The following is a 27,500-nucleotide window of genomic DNA, read 5'->3' on the forward strand; positions in this document are numbered from 1 at the left end:
ACCACTAGAATAGACAAAAACAGAGATGCATAAAATATACCCAAAGATAATTCGACCACATCCAAAATGCGGTGGACCTGAACAGACCCAGAAAAAGAACACCAACACTGGCAACTGCATGATGCTCCACCAATTAACGAGGATCCATGGTCAAAAAGAGTAGATTTCACACTCTCAGTCTCACTTGTGAAAACACATCATTATGACCAGTACGTGATCAGAGCTGATAGCGATACATTTGACACACTGACCCGAGTATAGTACAGTATAGTATACAATGGGATCCCGCCCTGACCCAGTAAGCCTGAATACAATTTGGATCTGGACCAACTTGAATCCCATGCCAGGTCTCGGTTACAAGGAAGTGTGAAGACCTCTACTTTGCTTTTTTTCTTTTTTTTATTATTTAAAGAGATTACTGAGCCTTCTACTAGAGAAAGTTTTATTTCTCCTGCACTGTACAACTAAACACTTACTAGCTTCTTGCGGATCTTGCAACTGCAAAAGCTGTATGTGCACCTTGAAAAAAGATTTTTTGTTGAACCAGTGTTTCTGAGGTCAAGAATGAATTTTCACACTTTGCATTGTAGAAGTTTGAAATTCCTTTTCTTCACCCATGCTGGCTACCACTGCCTTATTTAAAGCAAAAACTTTCAGCGAGAAACACAAGAGCATGATAAATGACAAAATATATGACTTCTTTCTATAACCGGGATCTCCTGAACTTCTGCTATACAGTATGCAAAATTATTTTCTTTCTCCTCCATCACTGCCAAGCCAAAACTACACCACCACTGCCTAAGTATTCATTCAGCAGATTCTTGACATCCCTGCGTTGGTGATTTCCGTGTCCCCCAGCTCCGGAGAGGTACGCACACTGGTGTCACCAATGATGATGTAGTGTGAAAGGTAAATGTGTTCCAACTCCTCCATGGTGAGCACAGGCTGAAGGTTGACTGCTTCACTGACAGAAAAAGTAAGCAGCAGTTAAGTTCTTTCACTTCTCCACCCTCCTCTTCCTCAGTCTGTATCTGTATGGCTGCATGGCTCACGGCCAATAAAAGACAGCAGCGTTCTAGGGCTGCAACATTGTGAAAGCCTAATCCATATCTCCAGACCTCAGGCCTAATCAAATAGACTGAATGTAGGGAAGGAGTCAATAGCTGCTTAATTACTAATGAGAGTAATGACAATAACAATCACGTTCCTTTCCGGCTGACGTAATAAAGGGAGGCATGAAAGGCATACCGAGGGAGAGCTACCTCCAAGCAAGGCAGCAATTAGGGCAGAAGCTGAGGAGGCAGCTTGTGGCAAAGACATGAGATGAACTGCAAACACTGTCTCAGCCTTGTCTTTCGTCTACCACCTTGTCCTCCTTTCAGGCATCAGTATCATCAGTTGGTGCCATACACTGACAGCGCTGGGTTTCATTATATCTGTCCTGCCCATCGGTGGTGCGAACACTGTGTTGTTCAACCGGCTTTCTGCAGCACGTCGCTGGCGGCTGCCATGTTTAATGACCCTCCTCCTCCTGTATCCAGCACTCAGTAGGCACAGCGTGAGACGTGGGGAAACACTCAATTTCTGTAATGGCTTGAAATGGAGTAAATATCACTCGCCCCCCTGCATTTGTTACTCATTCAAGCCCTGTTATCACTTGCTGCCTAATTTCGTGGTGCACTGACAAAGGCAGAGGGCGTTTCCATGGAGAGGGAACCCTTGCGGTTTTCGAGCTTCTCTCAACTTGGCACTCTGTTAATTTCACAGCAATTATTCTGAGTCATTCCACACATTCTGCCACAGAACTCAAGGGAAGGACCTTTCAGCTAATTGCTTTCAAATGGAAATAAAAAATAATCACACGGCTACTTTGTCAAAATGACTCCTGTTATGCAGCATTTGGTATGGGAAATTGATGTGGGATTCCTTTTAATGTCCCATTTACAATGCCTCCCGCTCTATTTCCAGATGAAAACCTTTCTTTAAATGCATTTGGGATGAAGTCCTGACACTGCATGCACCATGATTCTTCAGTTTCTCAGAAACCAACATGTTTATGTGGACAACTTTTTTAAAGTTGAGGTAATTTGTTTTTTTTACCCCCAGTGTTTGGGTCTATTTTTGCTGGAGCAGCTCGCGTCTCTGTAGTGTGAAATTAATTTGTCAACGCATATAAATTCCAATATTTATTTATAATGAAATTAATATTTAATGATGTTTTTCATAGTTATTGACTTTGTCTTTACGTCTATACAGCACACTAGTTTTTCTTTTTTGTTTATGTAACAAAGTCCGTGAAGGAATTCTACCGTTTTTTTCCTGTTAATATACAGTGCTCTATTCAGGAAATACAAAATAAAGACTGTGTGCTGCGTACAGTAATTAAAATGAGTAAAGTCCAGCCACAAAGTATCTGTTACCACATCAATCATGAATGAGCTGCCAACATGTGTTCAATATGCTTGTAAAACACACATATGTCAGCAAAATAACTCTAAACAATTATTGAAATGCGGCTGCTGAAGAACAGACTGCTTGAAGACACCCAAGGGTCTGAAATGTTTCCAGCGAATCTGCGACGCAGCCACACCCATTGGACATCCAGGGTTAGGCTCAGTCTATGGAGATCTTTGTCCAACAACAAGAGCCCTCGACTCTTTGTTGTCCGATGCCATTGCTTTTCCTTTCTTAATTTATGCGCAGTTGAAACATAGACCATGAACAAAAACAAGACAAGAAGAGTCTACAATCACGCTAGCAGCTCTGTAATGCCATACTTTCTCCAAAAACCTAGGCATCATTTTTAACTACCAGCTAAAATTTGATAAAATACTTTCACCTGAGGAATATTGCAAAAATACGGCCACTGTTATCGTAATAACAGTTGGAAATGGTTATCCATGCTTTTGTGTCCTCCCGCTTGGACTACTGTAATACTCCGTATTCCTGCCTAAGTCAAAATGCTGTTACCCGGTTACAGTTACTCCAAAACTCTGCAGCATTACAAGATTACTAAACCAAGACCTCATAACGCTCTCACATCACCCCGGTTCTGATTCCGATTAAATTTAGGATTCAACTCAAGATCCTACTCCTCATTTATAAAGCTCTGAATAATCTCGCTCCAGAGTGTATTAGTGAACTGCTAACGCCTTATGGCCTGCTAGTTGTATGTCATTCAAGACTGAAAACACGAGGGGACTTTGTGTTCGCTGTCCTGGGTCCCAGGTTGTGGAACAGTCTCCCCCTGGGAGTCAGGTCAACAAACTCCCTTGGGTGTTTTAAGTCACAGCATGTTTTTGTGCTTGAGTCATTTATCATATTTTGATTTGTGTTTTTGTTTTTTGTTCTTTTAACCTTTTATCCTGTTGTAAAGCACTTTGTAACCTAGGTTTTGAAAGGTGGTATATAAATTTACTTACTTAGGCACAGTGGCGCTTTGAGCTATTTGCTAACATCAGTACACTAACATGCTCACAATGACAACGTTAACATGCTGATGTATAATGTTTAGCATGTTCACCATCTCAGTTTAGCATGTTAGCATGCTAACATTTGCCAGTTATCACTAAACACAAAGTACAGCTGAGGCTGATGGTAATGCCATTAGTTTTGCAGGTATTTGGTCATAAACCAAAGTAATGGGCAAAATAAATTTTTTCATGGCAATCCATCCAATAGTTGTCGAGATATTTCCCTCAAAACCACAAATGTGAACCTCATGGTGCTACAGGATCAGGGGATCTCCAAGGTTATTAAGGTTCATCGTCTGGAAACCAGGAATGTCTGTGCAAAATTGTCAACTCATCTAGTAGATGCCACTTTTCAATGGATAAGTGAAAACTCTGACTTGTTGGTGGCACTAGATAAAAAGTGATTTCATGTCAATCCATTCAATAGTTTTTGAGATATGTCACTAAAAACCAACAATGTCAACCTCATGATGGCGCTAGAGGAAAAGTCAGAATGATCAGGCTTCATCTCTGGGGACCATGGAGATCTGTATAAAATCTAATCACAATTCATCCAAAAGTTGTTCAGATATTTCCCTCTGGACAAAAGTGGTGGAACAACCTAAAGCACAACCTAAACAGTGTATACTACCCTGTATATTTCCAAAGTCAAATCCATCTTGTCTCAGTCAGACGCTGAAAAAATTAATCATGCATTTATTTCTTTCTGGACTCCCCATAAAGACTGTGAGACGGCTCCACCTCATTCAAAATGCTACAGCCAGAGTACTCACTCGAACAAGAAAAACTGGACATATTACTCCTATACTTAGATCACTTCACTGGCTTCCAATAAAATACAGAATTGATTTCAAAATATTGCACTTAATGGTCTAGCTCCTAAATACATCTCTGATCTGCTCACTGCTTACAAACCCTACGAAACCCTCAGATCATCAGACACTGGTCTCCTAACTGACCCACGATCAGTAGTAAATCTGGTGAAGGTGCATTCAGTTATTATGGGCCCACTCTCTGGAACAAACTGCCTGATGATATAAGATGTACCTACCTGTTCTCTTAGGCCTATGACTAGCAAGTGCTTCTGTCTGTCTGCCTGTCCGTCCATCCCTCTCTCTCTCTTTGGGTATATGTGGGTGAGTATGTTTATGTTGGTGGGTGAATTTGTTTTTCTTTTAATATGTATTTCAATATGTATTCATGTCTTATTTTATTTTGTTCACATTTGTTGTATGTGAAGCACATTGAGCTTACATTGTATGAAATGTGCTATATAAATAAATTTTAATTGACCTATGCAAAAAGGAGAGTGTAGTGATCCTTTTCTGCCCCCTGCTCCAAAATAATTTTCATACATTCCCTAGATTTTCTACTCAATTCCACAACTATTTTACAAAATCCTGCTATGCAAGCTCAGTCTAGCTGTAACTGAGGTATTCACCAGCAAAAATATTTTTGTCAACACATATCAACCATTGTAATATGAACTGCAGCAGGCTATTCTTTCGGGTTTAGCGAGCCTCATATTTTTTGGTGTTTGAAGGCAGGCAGGCAGAGTGGTGCTGATGTGTTGACGTATGGTGGGAGGCAGGAAGAGGCAGCTGCTGTTCATCTCCATGAGAGGAAGGCCACTCTGAGAGGATGAGTGGAGAGGGGCCTTTCAGAAGATCTCTGAGTCAGAGTGAGTGGGGAGGCATCAGGATATTATTAGGGAGGTGTGCCTGATGCCCTGCTATTATGGCTGAAATAAATGGTTCTGCTGCTTTAGACCAAAGATACACCTGCCCTGTGTTGTTTCATCAGGTATTACATGAGATGTAAAAGCGATGATATTATTAAACCTATAATTCCCAACAGATTATAGACACTTTTGATTTTTGTGAAAAAGACAAAGGCCATCAGGATGAAACCTGTTCACCACAGACATAGATTAATGTAGCTGCTAGCCACGAGAGCGTGAAAGATTTAAGAAAGTGAGGAATATGGACCTGAATCTTTGTTTGACATTGACTGGAGTTAATTCTATTATCTCCTTGTCTTTAGGTACAGTTTAGTAACCTGAAACAGTTACAATATATAACAGGGCCTCCAATAAAAGACACCCAACTAGAGGCCTGCTTTTATATTCTCTTGAATTCCTCAGCTGACTGAGGCTCTACAGACTCTGTATTATCTCGAGTGAAACAGCCACACTGCACTTAATCTCTAGTTTAAATGCACTTAAATAAATGATTGAATGTATAGCGCAGGAACCGAAATGTCACTGATGAGCTCCTTTTTGAAGCTTTGTGTAAAACATAAAAGCAGAAACGAAAATGTTAATGAATTGTCTGAGGAGTAGAAGATCAGAGGAGCCAAACGAATTTCATATCACACCTAAAGACCTGGCATTTAATTAAAGTGGCCTGAAAAATGGCTGCCTGGTTGGCTGACAACAGTTTCTCTTGAAGCAAATTAAAGAAATCAATTACTGCCGTGTGAAAGTGTAATGCCAGCACACTGAAGCCCCACAGCGCCACAATGAGACACCAGGCCAAGGGGAGAGGAGCGAGGAGGAGGGCGCCTCCACTGTGCCACATCTGACTGGCTCGGCTACAGAGTTTATCACGTCAACCTGTTACAGGCAACAGAGCCTGAAAGGGCCCACGCGCTGGAATGAAGCCGCAAATCAGCCTAGCTGCCTCCACAAGCCTGAGCCACCTCCACTCTGCTCCCAGCTCTTACTCATTCTCCCTCTCTCTGTCTCACACACACATACACAGTACACACATATGGTACACATGCTAGAGTTAGAGATATTTCAGGGTAATAATGGTCATTTACTACTTACTGCATATTGGCTCATCAATGTTGTCCACCACTAATATGAAAAGCGTTCCTTCCAGGCCATAGATATCTGTTAAAGCCACAATTGCAATGTAATTTAATATATATATATATATATTTATTTTTTTTTTTTTTCTTCCTTGCATTTTTTTCATTTATCTGTCTATGTTGTTGCCCTGCAAGTCCAGGAGAGGCTGATTTTAGAGAGCGTTCACCACTGTCAGGCCAAAATTTTCACACGAACATTCACAAGAACATGAAATTCACTAAGAACATTCATGCTCACCAGGATGAACCTTCTGCACTCTGGACACTCTAGTGCCACCCTCAGGACAACTTGCACATCTTAAACAACAGAATAGTCACTATGATTTTTGCTCTGTTTCATTTTGTGGGTGTGGGTTTGTAATGATCGCTGAAGCCTGTAGGGCTTTGGACTCTTGTTCTAAAGTAGAGGATGAGTCTTTCCGTATTTTGCTTATTGTCAACAATCCCACGAAAAGACCAAAACCAACGTTAGTTCATCTCTTAATACTTTGTGAAGTCCCTACTACTGAAAACATATATTTTTAAACACAAGTATATAGACTGCTAACAAATATATAGAATCTTTTTTAAGTCATTTAAAATCTTTTAAAATATGGTCATTTAGGAAACCCATTTTGGTTTAGACACCCATATCATACCTGGTTATTAACATGGCAAGTTGTAGCAAGGTAAGCTTTAAGGTAAAAGTACAAATCAAGGCTTTTCTAAAATTATAGTATTATCTATATTTTTGGTATCTTTCATGGTTAAGCCTTTAGCTGATCATTAACTGGATTTCATATTTTTCCACATTCTGATGTACCACTAAATAACTGCTTGTGACACAACCTCTGCAAGCAACATATAGCAAAGAAAGAACAGTCATATTTACTCTACAGACTGCTCAAGAGAGCGAATAAGGAATTAGTGAAGAGGTAAGCTGATACACTTTAGGTTAGCCACTGTAAGATTCAAGATGCCAGTTGACTGAAGAGAAAATGATTACATGCTGGAGGAAGAGCTACTGTATTATAGGGACATCTGCTGTCATATTCCTGCTGTTCAATTTTAATACAGTATGTTACGTACACTGTGCCATTCAGGCGGAACTGACTGCCACCCACTCTAAATGTTAATGTCATTGTTATCAAATCAAAGTCAACACACATAACGGGAGCAGCATTCACATATAGACTTTGTCCGATGATACAGACAGACGCTCAAGGTCAGTTTGAGGATAAATTCAGTTTGATTAAGTGCTGACATGGACATTAGATAGTTAGTGCTACCTAGCTAGCTAGCAACAATAACAATGGATGTGAATGAATGCGCTTCTGCCATCAGCCATTTATGTTCAATGGCAATGCTCAGTGTAGGAAGCTGGCACTGAAGAGGTGCTCGGGTGTATAAAGGAGCCGAGTCGGCACGGTACGTCAAACGGAGCGGCTAGGGGAGGTCTACGGAAGCCTCAGAGGGAAATGAGAAAAACTAAAATTCTGGTGATCCAGTTTGATCAAAATTGTTTTCTCCCTCGGTTGTGTTAATGGCTTAAGAACAAGTATGAAAAATGTTTCCAGGTGGAAAACATTTTTTCAGTCTACAAACTCCCTAATATTGGGCCCAATTTGATGACAATTGAAATGTGTGTGTGTTTTCAAGTTACATAGATAATTTGGATTATGATCAGTATTTTTCATTAAGCCTTGTTTGAGCTCTTTGAATACCTGCTACCAAAACTGATAAAACAACATACTGGGTTTCTCCAGTATGACGGCAATTAACTATGTTGGACAGACTCTTAAAATGTTGTGGTATTAAAGGGAAAGCAGTTATTTAGTAAGAACTATATTTGAGGATGGAGTGCACATCCACTGGAGTTTTCCTGTGGTTTTACACTTGGACTTGTATGTACCCTGATAATAAGTCATTCATGCATTAAAAGTTTGTTTGCTCACAATTCAAAACACATCGATCTCGGTACGCTGGCATGAACTTGATGGTCTACTTCCAGTCACAGCAGGGAAGAAGCAGCTTGCCATTCAAACTCCAAAGTGAGCAGAATGCAGATGCAGTTAAGAATGTATTTTCACCTACAAAGGATGGTTGTGTTTATATATTTTACATTTACAATCAGCAATTCTGATTTTAGAGTAAACAGTTTATGTGCACTGTGGAAATTCAAATTTTAAACAGTTTGCTTGTTCGTGAGATGAGTTAGTTAATGTTTTTTAGCCTGACAATCCTAACAAGTATACTCATAAACACTACATTTGAAAATGTTGTGATTTAGTAAAACATTGCTGACACCAAATGTTTAAAAGAAATGCTGCATTTAGGATGATAGAACAGTACAAATTGCATAATTTTATACAACTCTGGTGACATTTAGGTCTATTGTATAAAGATTAGAATAAATCCTTACATCCAGGCATACAGCACTGAAACACCTACTTACATTTTCTCTGGCTGAAACTGAGCAGCTTTACTCTGCATGTTTATTCAGAGCCTTTATGTAAAGCTAAATAGGCTGTAACAGCATCATGAAAAAAAAAATTGGTGTTTTTATCCAGATCTCAAGGCACTAATCTTTAAAGAGTCGACAATATCATCAAATCTCTGCACACCTGAATGTGTGACAGGTGCATGTGAGGACAGCACAACTCAAAGAAAAAGTGAAAAACTCTCGATTGTCTTGATTACTGCCGGTTTATATTTGATTCAAACAACCTTCATCAGGTATATGAACAAGCGTGACAAGATATATATATATATATATATATATATATATATATATATATATATATATATATACACACACACACCCATACAGATACATATCACAGAACCTCTTGCTTTTCATTTCAGCACCCATGTTAACAGTTTAGAGCAGTCACACAGCTTGCATGAGCAGCGTGTCATCTAGAGATTCGGCGAGTTGCCTATTTTTTCCACGTGACGCGTGCGGTTCTAAGCAAAAATAGACAGTGAAAAGGATTTGTTGATAGTCATGTTGACATCATAGCAGCAGCATTACACCTTTTACTACAGTTTCATTGTCTATATCTGTAGAATATGTCACAGATATGAAACCTATTTGTTTGGGGAAAACAATCTTGATCTTGAAGCAAGATATAGTGGCAAGACAAACGCACAGCACTTCTGATTCAGCAGAGACTGAACCCAGAACATCTGCTTTTACAGTTGGGCTTGGCGTCTATAATGTAAATTAAGGTCACACTCCGGAAATAGTGAGATAGTTTTCGATTAGTTTTCCCCTGGAAACCTGTAGAAACCCCGAAAATGGCTTTAAAACTGAGCCAGGCCAAGTGAAGAGGGATTGCTGTATATTTCTTATTTATTTATTTTTATTATTATTATTTTATTTTTATTTTCTTTTTCAATTGAGCACACGCTTCTTAACCTTTTTCTGTAAACTAAATATAAATGAAATTTATAATGAAATGAATTTATTCATTATTGATGGCCATTATCAAAGGCAAACTCAGTGTAGAAAGATAGGGCTGGCAGCAGCAACACTATGCAAACCAATAGGCGGGGGTCTCTGGTTCTGCCTTAAACTGGTTTACTTCATATTTATCCAACAGATCTTTCAGTGTTTCTATTAGCAACTTATCTTCTTCCTCAGCCCCCATCTCCTATGGTGTCCCCCAAGGTTCCAAGGCCCAATCCTCTTCTCCATCTATTTGCTTCCGCTAGGCCACATTATTCAAAAACATAACATATCTTTTCACTGTCATGCAGATGACACTCAGATCTACCTCCCCCTAGAGCCGAATAACTACAGCAAACTCACTGACCTCAATAACTGTCTTCGGGACATCAAATCCTGGATGGCTGCAAACTTCAGCTCAATGAGAATAAAAGAAGAAGTTATTTTATTTGGACCACAGCATTTGACCAACATTATCTCTCCTCATCTTGGCCCATTGGCCCTCTCTGTTAAAATCTTGCAGTCATATTCGATTCAGGATTGAAGTTTGGCAAACAAATCAATCAGGTAGTAAAATTAAGACGCAGCTCTGGATTATCTCCAAACTCAGATTCATTCTCTGTACTTCTGACCTGGAGAAAGTCCTCCATGCCTTCATATCCTCGATTATTGCACATTACTCCCACTCTTGCCTCCCTTCACTGGCTGCCTCTTAGCTACAGGGCTGATTTTAAAATCTTTTGCTTTTGTTGCAAAGTCTTGCCCCCTCATTACAGAACTCCTGTCCCCATATCACACAGTGAGTCCCAAGATCCAGGACTAAGTGTTGTGGGGACAGGGCCTTCTCTATCGCTGCCCCAAAACTTTGGATTTCTCTTCTTCCCACTATCGACATTTTCAAGAGTCACCTAAAACACACACTTTTACTCACAAGCCTTTAACTGTGCCTAACCAAACCAGCTCAGGTATTTCCCCTGAAGTCTCTGTAGGTCTGCGTGTGGCTCTGTGTGACCATGTGCCTTTACTATCATTATTATTATTATTACTGTCATCACTCTGATTTGGTGCTTTATCTACCTGTCTTCCTCTGATGCACGATTTACCCTATATCTACTGTATGTACTGTATGCAGAGTATATGGAACTGTTGTGATGCTTGTTCTTAAAATGTACATGATGAAGTTTTTACTTCGAAACGTCCTATAAAATAAATATACCAGCAGTAAGCAAGACAGTGTGTGGGAGTTAAACATTAAAAACATCCGTCAAAAAGGATACATGAGTTGACATCTACTCCAGTTCATTTTTGTTTGATTGGTTAAGATTGGTTGTTTGGGTTGTAGTGACAGATTCAGAAGTTTGTACAGTAGTATGAACCTAATATCTCAGAGGATTTACTGATGTTCAAAGGATGTAAAATCTTATAGAGATGGACCAAAGATATTATAAAAGTTAAACAGAAGTCTAAATTAGCACTGCATCTTCAGCCTGGTTAATACCATGTTCTTAATTTGTTTATTACTAATATACATGCTCTGGCGCTAATTGTTGAAGTTGTTTTGGCTTTCTGTCTGGGGAGGGTGTACTGCAGTGGTTGTGTATGGGCAGCAGGGAGTGCTAAAGGCAAAAACCTCACTTTTCTTCTTCAAGAAAATGTGAGAATCCCTGTGGAAATTCTGTGCAGGATTGAGAGGGTCAGATTAAGTTTGCTTGCCCCTCAAGTTCAGAGTGTGTGTGTTTGATAAAGTTCTCATAGCAAAGATCTGAGACTTGCACCAGTCTCAGCAGTCCAAAACACTCCAAATCTTGCTGACAGTGGACGACGAGCAGATAGAGTTAATATGAGAAACCTAATGAATATGAATGAGGTAAATGAAAGCTGATGAATGTTATCCCATATCTCCATAAAGATTGGACAGTTCCCTTGAACCTCTGCCAAGGACACACACAATAAAGAACAAATTTGAAGAGTTAGCTTGTTAAGGTTACATCACAATGCAGTGATATATAATGTCTGGATGAGTACGCTGAGAATGATCTGAGCTGAAACACTGAGGAGGCTGCAGTTCACTTTTTAATAGTTTGTCCATCGTCATGGCAATTGCTAAAAAATCAATGTAGATTTTTTAACAATATCCTGGGGCTAATATACACGTTAGAGTTATTAAAATTAATATGTCTATTAGGGTCTTTTCTTCCCGAGAGACCACTGCTAGCTGACGAAGAGATATATACTCTCATTTTCCTCTTCATTTTCCTGGTGTCAGATCAATCATTCACCATCCCAACTCAAGGTGAAACCCATCAAAGTGTCATTCCCCCATTGTCAATGATTCACAGGAAACTCCGACACACAGACGGGCAGGCAGACAAACAGAAAGACAGCATCAACAAGCGAGTTAGGGGGAAACAAACAGCCATGATGCCCAAAGAGATTAATCTGCTTTACTGCCAGTCCTCAAGAGCAAAACAGGGTGGGGGGTTCATTGTGAACACAACTCCCAGCCATAAAAGTGGCTCATAAACATCATTGGGCCGCATGCAAAAAGTGCTGAGATAAAGTCTGTCCAATCTACAAGATAAGATAAGTTGGTGAAACTTTGGCCAGAAGCTGTTGTTTTCAGAAACCTCAGAGGAGATGCCAAGAGGTGGATCCTCTTGTAAATGAGCGTTTTAGCTGGAGGATAGAGTCAGTTAAGATCTGTCAAGTGCCTGTGTTCACCATGCTGTGGACTGCAAGTCTCTGTCTCCTTTGGGCCTCGTCCATCCTTGGAGCTCCGGCAAACAAACAGAGACAGAAGGTGCTGCTGATCTCCTTCGATGGTTTCCGATGGGATTACGACCGTGATGTGGACACACCAAACCTCGACAAAATGGCCAAAGATGGAGTCAAAGCCCTGTATGTCACACCTCCTTACCTCACTGTCACCAGTCCTACACACTTCACCCTCTTGACAGGTAAAGTGTTTCATTTTCTATAACAGTGCTTCCAGTTGGCAGGGGATCTGCATATCATGGCGGAATAGTAAACAACTTTGACTTTACTTTGGAAGGATTGAAAAAAGCCACGGGAAAAAGGAATTAGTTGTAATTGAATGTCCCAGGGTCCAACAGCTTTTATGGCTGACTAAGATAATTATGCTTGGATGACTGAGGGAAGAATTCTGTGCTCCCTTTCTTATTTTGACTCTCAAATCATCAGTGCCAGCTAAAAGAAATTTAACTTCCTTGAAATTAAATTCCTCTAATCTCCGAAGTTGGTCATAAGACCTTGTCCAAAAGCGTCATGCCACTCAGCCCTTTAAGTTGATAGAATTTTTAATGTGAATGTGTCACGCTATGAATAATGAGTGCAAGCAGACTGACAGTGATTCTCTTCTGTAGGCCGCTACATTGAGAATCACGGGGTAATCCACAACATGTGGTTCAACACAACCACAACTGAGAAGAAGCCTTACTATCAGACTCAGTTTGTGAATGAGTGGTGGGATAATGGGACTCTGCCTATCTGGATCACAGCGCAGAGACAGGTCTGTGCAGCACAATTTCCATCTTATCACTGTGAGAGACTGTTTTGCTGTTTACAGCACTAGAAACCATTTCTCTTGAGAAAATACCTTTGAAAGCCTGCTGAATAATTTCAGGTCGATCACTGCAGTTATATTCAAAATTATTTTGCAGGTATAGATGTTAACTGCATGCAAATGACAGCTGCTGTAAGTTTGCATAAAAAGTTCAGTTGTAGATTTAATAAAATTAATAAAAATCTAGCAACCCATGGCATGCTTGTAAACAGTACAGCACACACCGACATGTGTCATATTTATGTGTGTGATGTTAATGTGTCTCTTTTTCCTACCATTCCAGGGCTTAAAAGCTGGCTCTCTTCACTTTCCTGGCACAGCTTCCAGTTACCAGGGACAGGTTGCTATGGTGCGGGAAGTGGAGCCATTCCTTTATAACTACAAGAATGAGACCGCTTGGCGAGAAAACGCAGACAAAGTGATGGGCTGGTTCAGAGACCAGGATCTGGACTTTGTATCCCTGTACTTTGGTGAGCCAGATGGCACAGGCCACAAATACGGCCCAGACTCCCCAGAGCGTCGGGAGATGGTCAAGCAAGTGGATCGAACAGTGGGCTACATTCGACACTCAGCTGAACAACACGGGCTGACCGACCGCCTGAACATCATCATCACAGCAGACCACGGCATGACCACGGTGTACCGCAATGGTCTGGTGGAAGAGATCACCCTGTCCAAAATCCCGGGCTTCTCATTCAGAGACCTGTCCTTCCACCTGGTGGACTTTGGCCCTTCTGGGATGCTGTTACCAAAGCCAGGCAAGCTGGAGAAAGTTTACAATGCCTTGAAAGGGGCCCATCCACACCTCCATGTGTACAAGAAGGAGGAGATGCCAGAGCGCCTCCATTTCGCCAAAAACGATCGTATCCTCCCCATCATTTTATGGTCCGACCCTGGATATGTCATCAACGGGGTGCGTTGACAGATTCAAATTTTCTTTTTTTTATATCTTTCTTGCTCAATAATTGGTAGTTAGAGAAACCTGTAAGGCTATAGGCAAGAATTTTGCAGAAATACAACTGTAACCCAATCACTAAGAGGCTGCAGCAATGATCAGACATGTGAAATCATATGTTTTCTCTGATATCACTGACTTGGCCAAAAATGAAACATGCTGGAAAGTTTAAAGCCATAGAGAGATGTGCAGCAGACGTTTTCTGCTCACTGCAAGTCCTATAGATGTACCCTTTAAAGTAAACTGTTACCTCAGGTTGCCATTTGTGCCCCATCAGTGTGCCAAGTTGTCGAACGCAGCTCTAAAACAGCAGCAAAATGTGAAAACATTACTTTAACTTCTGAGATTACTAAGAACGAAAGATGCTAAAACATTTACGTTTCGTGGTATAATGACATCGGTAACTTATTAACAACAGTCAGCAATTTATGTGATTATGACCCAGTTAACTGTTTATATGGACATCAAATGACATGCACTGATATACTGATAAAGATAAATAACCAGGTAAATAATATTTACGTGCCATCCAGTTCATTCTAGAAGATAACATTAAGTCTTGACTTTTAATACTTAAATTACCAGTTGCATTTTGCTCATAGGAAATGGTGAAACTGGACTCTTTTCAACCAGAAACAGGAGTTAAATTCTAATCTTAGTACATTACAATTTTAATCAAGTGCATTTGCACGTCCTCGGGATAATCCAGGCCTGGCTGATGACATGCAGTGCTCTCAAAAGCTCCATGAAGCTATTCAAAATTCAAAATTAGCGTTTTCATTTGGCTCCACACTCACCCAGTGAGTCCACTGTGCGGGACCTTTGCAACTGCATGTGTCAGTTAGTACTGAGAACCGTTAAATCGTAACTTAATTTAAAGACTAAAATAATTCAATCATAAAATGTTTTCAAATGAATGAATATCAGGAAAATAATCAGTCCTGTGAATCCACTGATGAAACGGGTTATCTAAAATGTATAGGTCACGCCCAGCCATGATCACGACTGCGTTATCTGAGTCTTTGTTCTCTCCCTTTATGGGCACTTAAAGTCCTTTTAGTTTGATCTCAGAGAAGGATAAGCCTTTTGAGACTGTTACATAATTGCTAAGATAACTGGGTATTCTACATACTGATACATACATAATACATATTCCAGAATTATCAAAGGAATTCGTGTCTTATAAGTATTTTATGAAAATGGAAATTTTAGAGATTTCCTTGGTTGATAAACAGTCACAAAGAGAAAACAAGCTTTCATCAGTATGGAAACGACTCTTTCACTTGGCCAATATCTCCCTCTGCTGACTAAATAAGAGTAGTCCAACATGTGTGAACTCTGTTGCTGATAAGGTCATTTTACTAAAATCACTGCCTTATAAAAGTTACAATAATTGAATCTAACAAACTGGGTCATGCAAGTTATGTTTTCCATTCCTGCGTGTCCTTGCAGTATTTTCCAGTTCAGTCCCACAAGGGTGAGCACGGCTTTGACAACGAAGGGATGGACATGAAGGCCTTCTTCAGGGCCGTGGGTCCAGCATTTCACAAGAACCTGGAGGTGGGGCCCTTTGAGACAGTGAACATCTACCCCTTGATGTGTCACATCCTGGGCATCCAGCCGGAGGTCAACGACGGGCACCTGAATACCACCAAACACATGCTAGTTACAAGCGCTATTAATCGGGGTGAGTTTATATCAGACTAATGAGTCTCTCCCCGTGGCCTCGAAAGTGTGTTGCTCCAACACCTGCTCCTTCATTGCTAGGCCATTCATCCATCATTTCTGACTTCACATATGTCCAAATCAGACATAGAGCTACTGCAGGTTAAAGCTGGAAAGTAGATCTGGCATTGCTCATGGGAAGTTTGGGAAGATTTTAAGAAAGGAGGTCTAAAGATCTGATGCCAAGTGTGTGGTATTAAATAATTAAAAGAACAATGCTATTTCCTTCTCTTTTCTTATTGTCAACAAATGCCATGAAAAGAAACCAAAACCAACAATGTGTTATTCCATCTCTCAATATTTTGAACTCAGCCCAAAGCCCACTGGTTCCCACTGAAGAAATAAATCTTTAAAAATGTCACAAATACATAGTTTTTTTTAAAAAAGGCTCACTAATTTTCTAAAACAGCTGCTCACTGTAGTTTTTAGTACATGTTACTCAAACTGAAAGAAGTAGTGCATTTGTTGGGGACTATTTTCAGCGGCGGATTAATCCACATGTGGTGCAAATACTCTAGTGAGTGTTTGGGGCAGCAGGACGGTGTGTGTGGGACTGAGTCAGAATAAACTCCAGTGTGTGTGTTCATGGTGATGAAGGAACATGTCACCCAGTGCAACAGTGCGGCTCACTGATGTGTTTTTAATAGTTTCTGGACAACAGTGGAGCTCTATGGCTCAGAGGAAGAAGATCCATCAGGTTTTGGATACACACACAATACTCATTAGTACAATCAGTTCATTGTTGCTTTTGGTCTTTTTATTGGATTCCTTGACAATACCAAAAATATAGAATATCACCACTCATTCTGTAAGTCATGTATACAGTCAAAGTGAATCTCACACACCTATCATCTTTCTGATATAACCAGACTGAAATCATCTTTAAATCAAAACCAGATAGTGTCCCGTCAGTGCCGTCTACCTCAGACATGGATGCGATCCCTTTGTTAAATTTTCTTTGTCAAAACTACACAGGTTGACTAGATTGTCTTGATTTTGTTGTGACACTTTGATTGGACGCACAAATCAATATGAATGAATATTAATATGATTAGCAGTAGTTGTTATTGTCTGACCTAGTACTAGTAGAAGTAGTATTCATAACTTGTCTAATTGTATTGCATGAATACAAAACTTAGTGTTCTTGTGTGTTTTAGCTCACGCAGTTCACAATTTTGCAAAGTGTATTGTGTTGAGTTGGAGATTTTATATCGTCTTTAGAGTCTGGTGTGTTCATTTGCAAGTGGCGTCTACAAAATCTGACCTTAAGAGCCAGCTGTTGAACAGCAGCTAGAGGTCAAAGTACATTTAAGTACTGAAGTAGAATTGTTAGGCACTTGTACTTTATTTGTTTCCATGTTATGCTCATTTATACCTAAGGCTCTTTGTTTTTTTTTCCTGATTTTCACTAAAAAAGTGTCTACTTAGATTTTATAAAAAGGGACTGTTTAAATTTGAACTGATTTTGTCCGCACACACGCAAAGTTGTTTTCTGCTGCCAGACACTGATGCCACTGATCGCTGCAGTTTACAGTGAACAGGATCTTCTTGTGGCGAAGCGAAGCTCAGAACACACAGAAGAATTTTGTGTCTCGGCCATACAGTTAAGAAGAATTACAATAAAGCAGAAGGGGTAAAATAACATGTGGTCTTTTAAAGACATTCAGTATCAGCACAAAATCCCAGTAGTGTGCACAATCAGTCCGGGAATATCAGCACCAACCCTCCAAAAACACATACTTCGAATGTGAATGTGTTCTCTCTGTATCTTCTGTTTTATTTCAGGTGAAAATGTGAATTTTCTGCAAAATGTCTTCACTGGACTGGCTGCAGTGGTTGGATTTCTTGTTGTAGTTTTTATAGTGATGACCTCCCACAAAATACTCAAGAATAAAAGGTAATGAATGAGTAATTAAGAACTATTTTTATTTCTCATTACTGTTTGTCCCCTGTAAGGCTGGGCAATAAGGATAATATTGATATTAATGTCACAATATGGCAACTGTATTCAAAACCACTTTATAATATTTCAGTTGATTCCACTGCAATCATTACATCAGACAAAAACTTAACTATTGTTAATTTTCAACTTATGCAATCATCATCAACAACAGAATGCTGTAAAACAATAACACAGTGAGTTGTTGAACAATATTTATCTCTCAGTCCTGTCTACATGAATTTCTTTTTTCTGTGTTTCAGATCAGGAAGTTCAAAACATCTTCCAGAAAAGGAAGAGCAAACACAAACTTCATTTTGATCATCACAGAAGAAACTGTGGGCTCCAGTCTGAGACTCAGCTGCCTGTGGACAGCCCTGTTCTGTGTTACTCCATGCGAGGAAATGCACTCTGTGAACTGCACAAGGAATCAAAGAGCACGGTTGTGCAAATTATTATTTTTGTTCAAAAACGGAGAAATCGAAGTTTGTTTGTAATTTGGTTGAAACCTCTGAGTGAACATTGTATATTGTGTGTATATTGCTGTCTGTCTGTTTCACAACATGCTGTAATCAAATGTTTGAATGAATACACCTAATTTGAATATTCGTGTAATTACCTTTACTTATGATTATGAAGTTGTCTTAAAACTGTGCAGTACCATTAGTTACCTTGAATAAGAGACAATAAACATAAAGCAACAATTTGTCTGTTAATTGCTATTGCAGAATACGTTTTAATTAGCCTATTCTAGAACCACAAACAATTTAAAACAAGAAGCATAAAAAGAATAAAAGTAATCAAATGAAGATAAAATACCTTAGTCTTAAAAAACGTGTTTTAGGATCTGATTTGAGAAGAAAGTAGTGATTACTTTATTACGCCTCTACTTTCACTTACACTAATAAGAGAACATGTTTCGATCAAAGAACGGTGGCTGCCAAGGGACAAATCTAAGCAACCGCATTCTCAGTTGCCCGCCTCTCTTCGTGTAATAGTGTCAAGTTAGGCACTGAAGCACTGAACTTCCGGTTAAGACTTTTAAAATGACACTATGCTTCACGACTTTGTGGGAGTTTTCCCCAACACTCCATTGTTTGTGTATGTTTTTGTATTTCTATCAAATTAAAAAAATATAAACATTACTAGAAATACTAGAATTACAAAGTTTCTAATGCACGTTTTGTATGTATGTATGCTTTGACCAACAGCTGCAAGGCTACATCTTACGGCCAAAACTACTATTAAACTTGGAAAAACTTTCATTGAATGAAGTTTTTAATCACCTTACTAGACATTAGGAGTATTTAAATTATACAATTTGCATTCTTTTTTAAATCAACTAATGTTTACATTACAAAACTCACATAAATATAAACATTTTAATTAACTTATTGGCTAGTTTGACATTGCTGAAGTTACCTGAGCTCATTCCCTCACAAATGAAAATTGCAACATTTTACGCATGATATTTATATTGTATATATCAATATTATAAGAGAAGATGTTTTATTCTATTTTCAGGGTTTCAACATCTGGCCTGGGACAACAGATGGAAATTAGCCTTCTAGGTTAACTCAGCTCATTTACAATTCTTATTTTCTGTTAATAAATAAGCATCGTCCTTAACAAACAAACAGACTAATATAAATAAAAAAAATAAACAGGCTAGATTTAATATGATTTTACTAAATAGACCCGCATTCGTATTGCAAAAGTTTTGTTTCGTCCAGGTGTCATAATTTCCACATTTCCACCATGTTGTCAGCGCTTTAGCTGAGACCAGCTTTATTTTGAAGGCAAGACAAAGGACTTCCGGTCCTGCTCGAGCGTGATTGCGACTAGCTGCACGCGCCTCTTGTCCTTTGATAAAGGATTCTTATTCGGGGTGAAGGCAGACATGGAGGAGCTGAGCGCCGTGGGAGAGCAGGTTTTTGATGCGGAATGCATTTTAAACAAACGACTGAGAAAGGTCCGAGCTGTGAAACATTGTGACTTTTATCCGCGTGTTTTCTAGCGGCTGTTTACAAACGTACTTCCTCTCTTGGTTTTTTTCTTTCAGGGAAAGTTGGAGTTTCTTGTGAAGTGGAGGGGATGGTCATCCAAGTAAGTACAAGTGGTGCTCAGCTCGAAACAATGAAAACAACAACAACGCGTCGCTTGTTGCTTTTAGTAAAACTGCTAGCTAAACCGTTATTTATTTATTTTTTTATTTATTTTTTTGTCAAATCACCGAGTCCACGCTACAACAACGGCGCGATATCATCACACGTTGTTTCTGATGGCAGTTTGTGCAAATACAGGTCACAAATCCTGCCTTTACATTTGCCTCCTTTTGTTCATAACACCTCAAATTTGGGAAGTTAGCGGAAAGCCGAAGAAAATACTTTTTAAGGCTATATCCGTTTTCTCTGGCTGGCTTTTCATACCTCTGTTTATTCAGATAATCGGGATGTTTAACTAATTTTATTCCTGACTTTAAACACTTTTGTTTTTGTGTGTGACTCGAAAAAAAAATCAGTTAGTCAAATCTGCGAGGGCTATTTGATATTTAGATTTTTAACTACCTTTTTATATAATGTTAGATTCGTTACATAACTCCAAATTCTCCAGTTATTTTGCTCTATTTTTATTCTGCATTTATGTTGCTGCTTGTAAGGCTCCACTCTGCCTTCATTTCATTTCTTGTCACTTGCCCTTTCTGTTCAGTCCACATTGTTGCTGTAATCCACCATCAATGCACACTGTTGCCTGCCAGCTCCATGGCTTTCTGTTAGAACCACATCCTTTGTGTGTGTGTGTGTGTGTGTGTGTGTGTGTGTGAGCAGGGAAAGGGTGGGGGTTGATTATTTCACTGGTGGCTGCTGATCAGAAAAGGCCATTCAACAACAAGTGATGAGGAGAAAGGTCATCACACATGCATGTAGTTCAGATCACTTCAAGAAAAAAAAAACTAAGTGGTCTGTTTTCAGTTTGTTTCTGCAGCTAAGCAAGTTTTTACTATCCTAAATTTATTCTAATTAGTAGACACTCACAATACAGCTCATCATGCACTCGCGCCCAGGAAGGGAGGTAACAGATGCTTTGATTTTCAAATCTAGACGGGAAAGTATAGTACAGCTAAAACAAAGCCAAATGGGACACTTGACTATTTCAGCAATAAAACAGCACTGGATCTTGTCACAATACACAGGTGCAACTTTAAAACAAGGTTATTTTTGCTATCTAAAAGACACTCCATGCTGTGCCATCGCAAGCACAACAAAGTTATTTTCACAACTTCCCATAAATGTCAGTCGCTTCCATGACCTAAAAATGTTCTTCCTTCCTGGCGTATTCATGTTTTTCTACGGAGATGAACAGTCAGGGTTTCACCATACTTGTGTTCACCGTGGGAAGAAAAATAACTCAAAACTGAATCTGATCTAGTAGCTGTGGGAGGCAAGTTGTAAAGTACCTTCTGTGATATTTCAGTGAAAGAGACTAACTTTCCCAAAAATACCCCACATATTTCTGTAACAGCCCCAGAAAATGCACCAAATTCAGATTCATTTCTTTTCCTGTGAAAAGCCTGATAGGAAATGATAGGAGTTTCAATCTATTCATTTATTAAGACTTTATTAAAATGTGACAAGATGTCACTGTGTCTTAACTTCTCTTTATATTATAATATTATAAAGAGTACTGTCTAGACCTGCTCTATAGGACACGTGCAATGAGATAACTTCTGTTATGAATTGGCGCTATATAAATAAAATAAAATTTTCTATAGATTGCTGCATTGTACTGGTCTCTGTGTCTATTTAAGTGTACTTTTATTTATTACTGTTCTTTTAGTTCTTACCCTGTTTTGCGCTAACTTGAACGGCTCTTTCTCAGCCAATCCTTAAATAATTTGTCTCAGGTAACACACAGAGTCCTCGGTTTCTGATTGAACAAACTGTTGAAAGGGCATTTTCTAAATTTGGGGTCACTGCTGAGGCTGGAGGGTCCATTGAACTTTGCTGGGCCACATTACTTCTTTATTTTGCCAAACACTGCGATGTGTGACACTCTTCATGTCGATTTATTTCAGACACAACAGCTGGGAGCCCCAAGAAAACATCCTTGACCCAAGACTGTTAGCTGCATTCAACAAGAAGTGAGCGTCCTTACCGAGACATTAACACGCCAATGAGTGGTCTATTCTTTAACTTTGAAACACAAACACACATTAAGTGATATGACTAAGTGACTGAAAGAATTGCATATTTTCCCAGCATTCATAGACTTGTTGCATTTTATAGCTATGATCTTGATTTCTTTGTCAGAAAGTGTCATAAAATCTGAAATACAGAAAACATTTTTCAAACCTAATTAATACATGTTAGATGTAGTTGTAATCAAATACTCAATGATATACGGTATATTAGTATTTAGTATTAGTATAGTTTGTATTTACATTTGTTGGTTATTATATTGCTCATCTACTTCATGTTTTAATCATACTGAATGCTGACAAAAACGGCCTACAAAAATAAGACTTTTTTTATGAGAAAAATGTGGAGCTATAGCATTAATTGATGAATACTCATTAATCATTTGTTGAATTTGTTTGTTTGTTTTTTTTTTAAAAAGAGAGCAAGAAAAGGAGCTTCTGATGCGTAAGAAAGGGAAAAGGCCGAGGGGACGACCACGGAAAATCCTAGTAAGTGCAGTTCACAGCAGAACATCATTCTTTGATGGCTTCGCGCGCAATATCTAATGTTTGCTCTTAAATTTAGGAAAATGTGCTTGAAGCTCCAAAGTCAAGCAGCTCTTCCTCTGGCTCATCATCGTCGTCCTCCGATTCCTCATCCTCGTGCTCCTCCTCTTCATCCTCATCAGACGACGATGACGACGACAGCCACGCTAAACAGGCAAACCCGAGCGTCAGAACACGAGACCTTCATCCTGTCCCTCAGAAGAAGGCGCAGATTGTCGTTGCAAAACAGGAGCCCCCAAAGAAACGAAGCAGGAAACCTCTGCCGTCTGACCTGAAGGAATTTCAACAGAACAAGGGCTCTCGCAAAATCTTGAAGACATCCAAAGATACAGATCTTCCAGGAGCGATCAAGAAGCCTGTTCACCCAGCAAGCTTCACCTTCATGGGTTTTCATCGGGGCTCGGCTAGGGATGCAGTGGGTGGTCAGAGCAGGAGCTCTCTGACCCATGGTGGGGCTGTTAAAAACTCCATGAGCTCCGTGGGATCTGGCAGGTCAGTCCAACCTGCCTCCCCCTCCCTGAACAAATCCAGCCAGAGCAGGAATGTCACTGAGGGTAAACTGTCCATGTCCAGTATGAGCAGCGGGGCAAGTCTGGATTTGAAAGCAGCTGCTAGTAAATCAAAAGGGGTAGCAGCGTTGAATTTGAATACATCCAAACACCCCATTGAAGGAACCACTCAGCATACACTAAGTTCCCCCAATGGACAAAAGAAACCCCAAGCCCCTGTGTCAACACTGCAGCGGATACCCAATACTAAAGCAGTGGCTTCCCTACCATCTAAGAATGCAGCCTCCAATCAGGGTAGTGGCCTTCAGCCTCTCAACCTTCAGAACAAACTGGTGCAAAGCAATGATGCTCCTGGAAATGGCACTAGTCCGGTGTCAGGCCTGAGAAATGCAACAAACCCAGTGAGGAAAACTACTGTCACACAAACTCAGCAGTATAATGCTCCTAAGAGTCCAGCGACCCCTGGAAGACTGCAGGCCAGAAAGAGCCAGCCTGGAGCAGACAAGGTCAAGGAGGCGACTGAAGTCCAGACCCCCAGAGTCCAAGGCAGGCTGGAGAAGAGCAGTGTGCAGAAATCCTCCACAGAGGTCCAGAGCCAACAAGAGAGAACGGCCTCCAAAGACGGCAAGAAAGCCAAAATGAATGACATGAGCACAGGTGAAGACGAGACCAGCTCAGACTCCGACCAGGATTTGTCCTACACTGGACAGGATCGCTCGGTACCGGTCCAGAACCAGGACTGGAAGCCCACACGTAGTCTGATAGAACACGTGTTTGTAACAGATGTCACTGCTAATTTAGTTACTGTCACAGTCAAGGAGTCGCCAACCAGTGTGGGCTTCTTCAGTATTCGCAACTACTGACAGGACTCCAGACACTGCAAACCAGATGGGCTTTGAAGCAAACAGAGGGGTTTTGGGTTCTGAAGGAATTAGATAAACCTTTGGCTGGAGAATTCCTAAGGAATGGAGGTTAATTTGCTCCTCATCTTCTATAGTAAGAGACCAATTTTTAGGTTTAAAAATGATAACAAAAGGACAGAAAATCAGTCATTGATTGTGATTATTTATTTGCTCATGTCTACAAATTGTTAAAGAAATGGCAGTGGAGGAAGGACAATGACCACAGAGATGCAAGAGGCAGCATTTTGGTCTCGCCTGATTATCTCAAAGAGACAAATCTTTGTGGTTTCATTGAGTCCAAAATTGCGTCATTACTGGGGTCCTGGAGAAACATGACTTTATTCATCATATTCATCTTTTAAGTACTGAGATAAAACTCCAATGCTCCATGAATGTTGCTGAATCTATGCGAAATATTAACATTCATACATGTTGCGCTCATGTGTTTCTCTGTTGATGAGATTATCTGTTTTCTTATAACATACACCACAGCAGAGGAATATCTTAAGAAATGATGAAAGGGTAGGCATGAGCAGGAGGAGTAGCGTCTTTTATGGGTAGCACATTTAGTTCATAATGTGTCAGTGTTGTGACTCCATATCAGTCAATAGCTAGTGTAAACCAGTTTTTAATTCTTAGTATAGTATTGTTTATGTCTCATAAATTAGCTACCTCTTTTTTTTAAAAACGCTTACTGCGTATGTATATTAATTTCTCATTGGAAAGGAAAACCTTTCCTTCCAGGGTATACCATCATTGTGTCCATATAATTGTTTTTATATAGCTCTAAATGTATTGGACTCATGTTGTATAAACTTGTGTTAGTACCAGCGACCAGCTCGAGCCGCATACAGCAGCTTCATTTCTGTGTAATGAAAAACTCCACCAGAACAGCCTCAGAGTTCCACACTGTGTTGAACTGTGCGCATCATTATCGCCTCGAAAATAAGTTTCATTCCACAGTGCAGCCAGTTTATCGGCACAGTATCCAAACGGGCTTAAGCATGTGGGGAGTCAGACACACTATCTGTTCCTCCCTGGCATTCAGATAAGGCTCGGTCCTGGCTGAGGTTTGCTCATCTGCCTTTGCATCTGTTCTGTCCTTCAAGATCTTCACCAGCAACTTGAACCTTCTCAGACTTGTAATTAATATGGACAAAAACCAGAGAATAAGTGCTTGTTTTGACATGGCAGGATGATCATGGACAGTACACCTGACAATGCTTCTCCCTCAGTCTGTCAGAGCTTCCCATGAGCCTTTTGAGATCGCTGACGGCAACTGGTTTGAAACCACTGGGGAAAAGGTAGGGTGTGGACAGAGCTTGACAATAAACTGCTCGGCATTGTTTGTCGCTTACCACAAAACACCAGACTTGATTCTGTCTGTTGCTACTGGTGTTTCAAAATGTCGAGTACTGAAATACCAGATTTGTTCTTGTTTTTTTTTTTTTTTACTTGCAGCTGCAGACGTCTCATTTCACCCACCTGCATGGGTTCAGGAGCTGCAGGCCCGGCCTCCCAGAGGAGAAAAAGTCTTTATCTGATGTAACGGAAAAGAAACCACAACAATGTGCGCTACTTTCTGCTCCCTTGAGAGGAGTTCAGCAACAAAGCACTTCGACTGAACTCTTCTGTCTAATCCTGCTCTGCAGACTGTGCCTTCCTTTCTTTCAAAGACTAAACACAAAGGCATTACCCCAAAGATAGCTAGAATTTCAGGATGTTCAATAAAGGAGTACCCCTGGAGCATAGCATGACTGAGACTGGACCATTTTTATTTTCTTGTTCGTATTGTTTGGAAATGGAAAAAAGCCCTGCTGGATGTCTTATCACAAATGTATGGAATAAGAAGAGTGGTTTAGGTTAAGTTATAGAAGTAGTTTCCATTCAGGATCAGCTGATAAACAAAAAGAGAGCATTCTCACATGACGTGTTACAGGTGAAAAATGTTTGTACACAGCATTTGGCGTCGTCTTGTCAATATAGCTCCAGCATGTCTCTTTCAAAGTGCATCAGGCGGTAGGTAAAGATTAGTCGCAATCAGAATGTCATTCATCACTACCATGTGATAGGCTATGGGTTAATGCAAGGTGTTTATATGAATTTTTTTTATTGTATCTAATTTTTTTTTAATTGATGAAAAGAACTTGGCATAAATATGTTTCCAGTTGTGGTCTCTTTTTTTTTTAGATCTACTAACCATCTCAATGTTTTGTTGCCTTTACAATCTATTTATTTCAAATCAAGAGACTTTCAGGGTAGGACAGTGTCATGAAACCTTATATTGTGCCACTTGTCAAATTGACTAATAAATGGTACAACCTTATGTCTGACTTGGGTGTTTTTTTAAAGTAATTTATCAAGCAAAATGCCAAACCACATGTGATGATTTGCTGCTTTTCTCTGTTTTATATCACTGAATATGTTTGGGGTTCGGACTGTTTTTCTGACAAAATGAGCAATTTGAAGACCTCACATGCGGCTCCTGTTAAGTATTTTTCATTATTTTCTGACATTTTACAGACTAACCAGTCAGTTAAATAAGTAAACTGACTGATAATGAAAGTAATCCTTAGTTGTAGCTCTCCCTTCAGCATTTTAGCATTAAACTGAGACGCGTCAGAATAGGTTTGCTTTTCAAAAGGTGCCACGGACTTTGTATACGAGTGATTTATCATGTTGATCAGAAATTCACCAGCACTTCCAAGATGTCAAGATGGATTTGATCTTTCATTCTCTCTGAAGCAGTGTAGTTTTAGTCTTCATTAGCACCACTGCTAAATCATTTACATCCATTAAGGAAGAAACAAGATGACAGAAACCCTGTCAGTAAGACTTTCTATCTTCTCTCCACTACGACTCATGGACGCATGTACTGCAACAGCCACAAGATGGTGCTGTTGTACTTGAAGGTAAAGACACCCAAGAGTGCTTCAGTTTCTTAATTAACCATAATTATATAAACTGTTAGTATACACACTTGAGATTGCAATCCTTAAACTCACTGTATCTTATTATATGCAGCAAACAAACTGTAAATTGTCTGACTTTCTCACATTAAAAGCTCCCAATACAGTACCACAATATCTATAATAATAGTACAACAACATACACTACAACTTCTTATAGTGAAAGACGTACAATACCTATAAACCGCATAGGTTTTTTTCTCAACAATGGCTCCAGCTTTGAGTTATCTATGACCACAGTTTCTAAATTGAAGTGCTTGCCAGAGAAATGTAGATGTCCTCTGTTTCCACTGCATCCTCATCTGATGATCTTGATAACATTGGAAATCTGTGCATGCCTCTGACATTCTGACATGCCAACCCTTTCACTGTATGGCCAGTGATTAAATTTCAGCCA

At 39.7% G+C, this 27,500-nt stretch overlaps 3 protein-coding genes across 4 annotated transcripts in view; 2 read left to right on the top strand and 1 right to left on the bottom strand.

Annotated features, from left to right (window-relative positions):
- LOC122869088 (RNA binding protein fox-1 homolog 3-like) overlaps positions 1-27,500 on the bottom strand; it is a 487,998-nt gene that overhangs the window by 401,870 nt on the left and 58,628 nt on the right. The gene's annotated exons all lie outside the window — the stretch shown is intronic.
- LOC122869087 (ectonucleotide pyrophosphatase/phosphodiesterase family member 7-like) lies at positions 12,368-18,683 on the top strand. The gene is made up of 6 exons (XM_044181671.1): positions 12,368-12,734; positions 13,161-13,306; positions 13,644-14,273; positions 15,768-16,002; positions 17,826-17,937; positions 18,243-18,683. The coding sequence occupies exons 1-6, from the start codon at positions 12,500-12,502 to the stop codon at positions 18,298-18,300; spliced, it is 1,416 nt and encodes a 471-aa protein (XP_044037606.1). The 5' UTR covers positions 12,368-12,499; the 3' UTR covers positions 18,301-18,683.
- Positions 19,826-26,460, top strand: cbx2 (chromobox homolog 2 (Drosophila Pc class)). 2 transcript variants are annotated; one of them, XR_006376241.1, is made up of 6 exons: positions 19,826-19,951; positions 20,042-20,085; positions 22,055-22,120; positions 22,597-22,666; positions 22,743-25,438; positions 25,596-26,460. XR_006376241.1 is itself a non-coding variant. In XM_044181670.1 (5 exons), the coding sequence occupies exons 1-5, from the start codon at positions 19,880-19,882 to the stop codon at positions 24,093-24,095; spliced, it is 1,605 nt and encodes a 534-aa protein (XP_044037605.1). In that variant the 5' UTR covers positions 19,826-19,879; the 3' UTR covers positions 24,096-26,460. The 2 variants fall into 2 exon arrangements, 1 of the variants encoding a protein (XP_044037605.1); XM_044181670.1 differs by having other exon boundaries at positions 22,743-26,460.

This window comes from Siniperca chuatsi, linkage group LG21 (genome assembly GCF_020085105.1).
Source record: "Siniperca chuatsi isolate FFG_IHB_CAS linkage group LG21, ASM2008510v1, whole genome shotgun sequence".
NCBI lineage: Eukaryota > Metazoa > Chordata > Actinopteri > Centrarchiformes > Sinipercidae > Siniperca > Siniperca chuatsi.

What these genes read in the sequence shown, in the direction of transcription:
- LOC122869087 (XM_044181671.1), top strand. Translation starts at nt 12,500, where the DNA reads ATGCTGTGGACTGCAAGTCTCTGTCTCCTTTGGGCCTCGTCCATCCTT. An exon ending in ACACTTCACCCTCTTGACAG is followed by an intron (nt 12,735 to 13,160) that starts GTAAAGTGTTTC and finishes TCTCTTCTGTAG; the next exon opens with GCCGCTACATTGAGAATCAC. An exon ending in AAAATACTCAAGAATAAAAG is followed by an intron (nt 17,938 to 18,242) that starts GTAATGAATGAG and finishes TCTGTGTTTCAG; the next exon opens with ATCAGGAAGTTCAAAACATC.
- cbx2 (XM_044181670.1), top strand. Translation starts at nt 19,880, where the DNA reads ATGGAGGAGCTGAGCGCCGTGGGAGAGCAGGTTTTTGATGCGGAATGC. An exon ending in TAAACAAACGACTGAGAAAG is followed by an intron (nt 19,952 to 20,041) that starts GTCCGAGCTGTG and finishes TTTTTCTTTCAG; the next exon opens with GGAAAGTTGGAGTTTCTTGT. An exon ending in GACGACCACGGAAAATCCTA is followed by an intron (nt 22,667 to 22,742) that starts GTAAGTGCAGTT and finishes TCTTAAATTTAG; the next exon opens with GAAAATGTGCTTGAAGCTCC.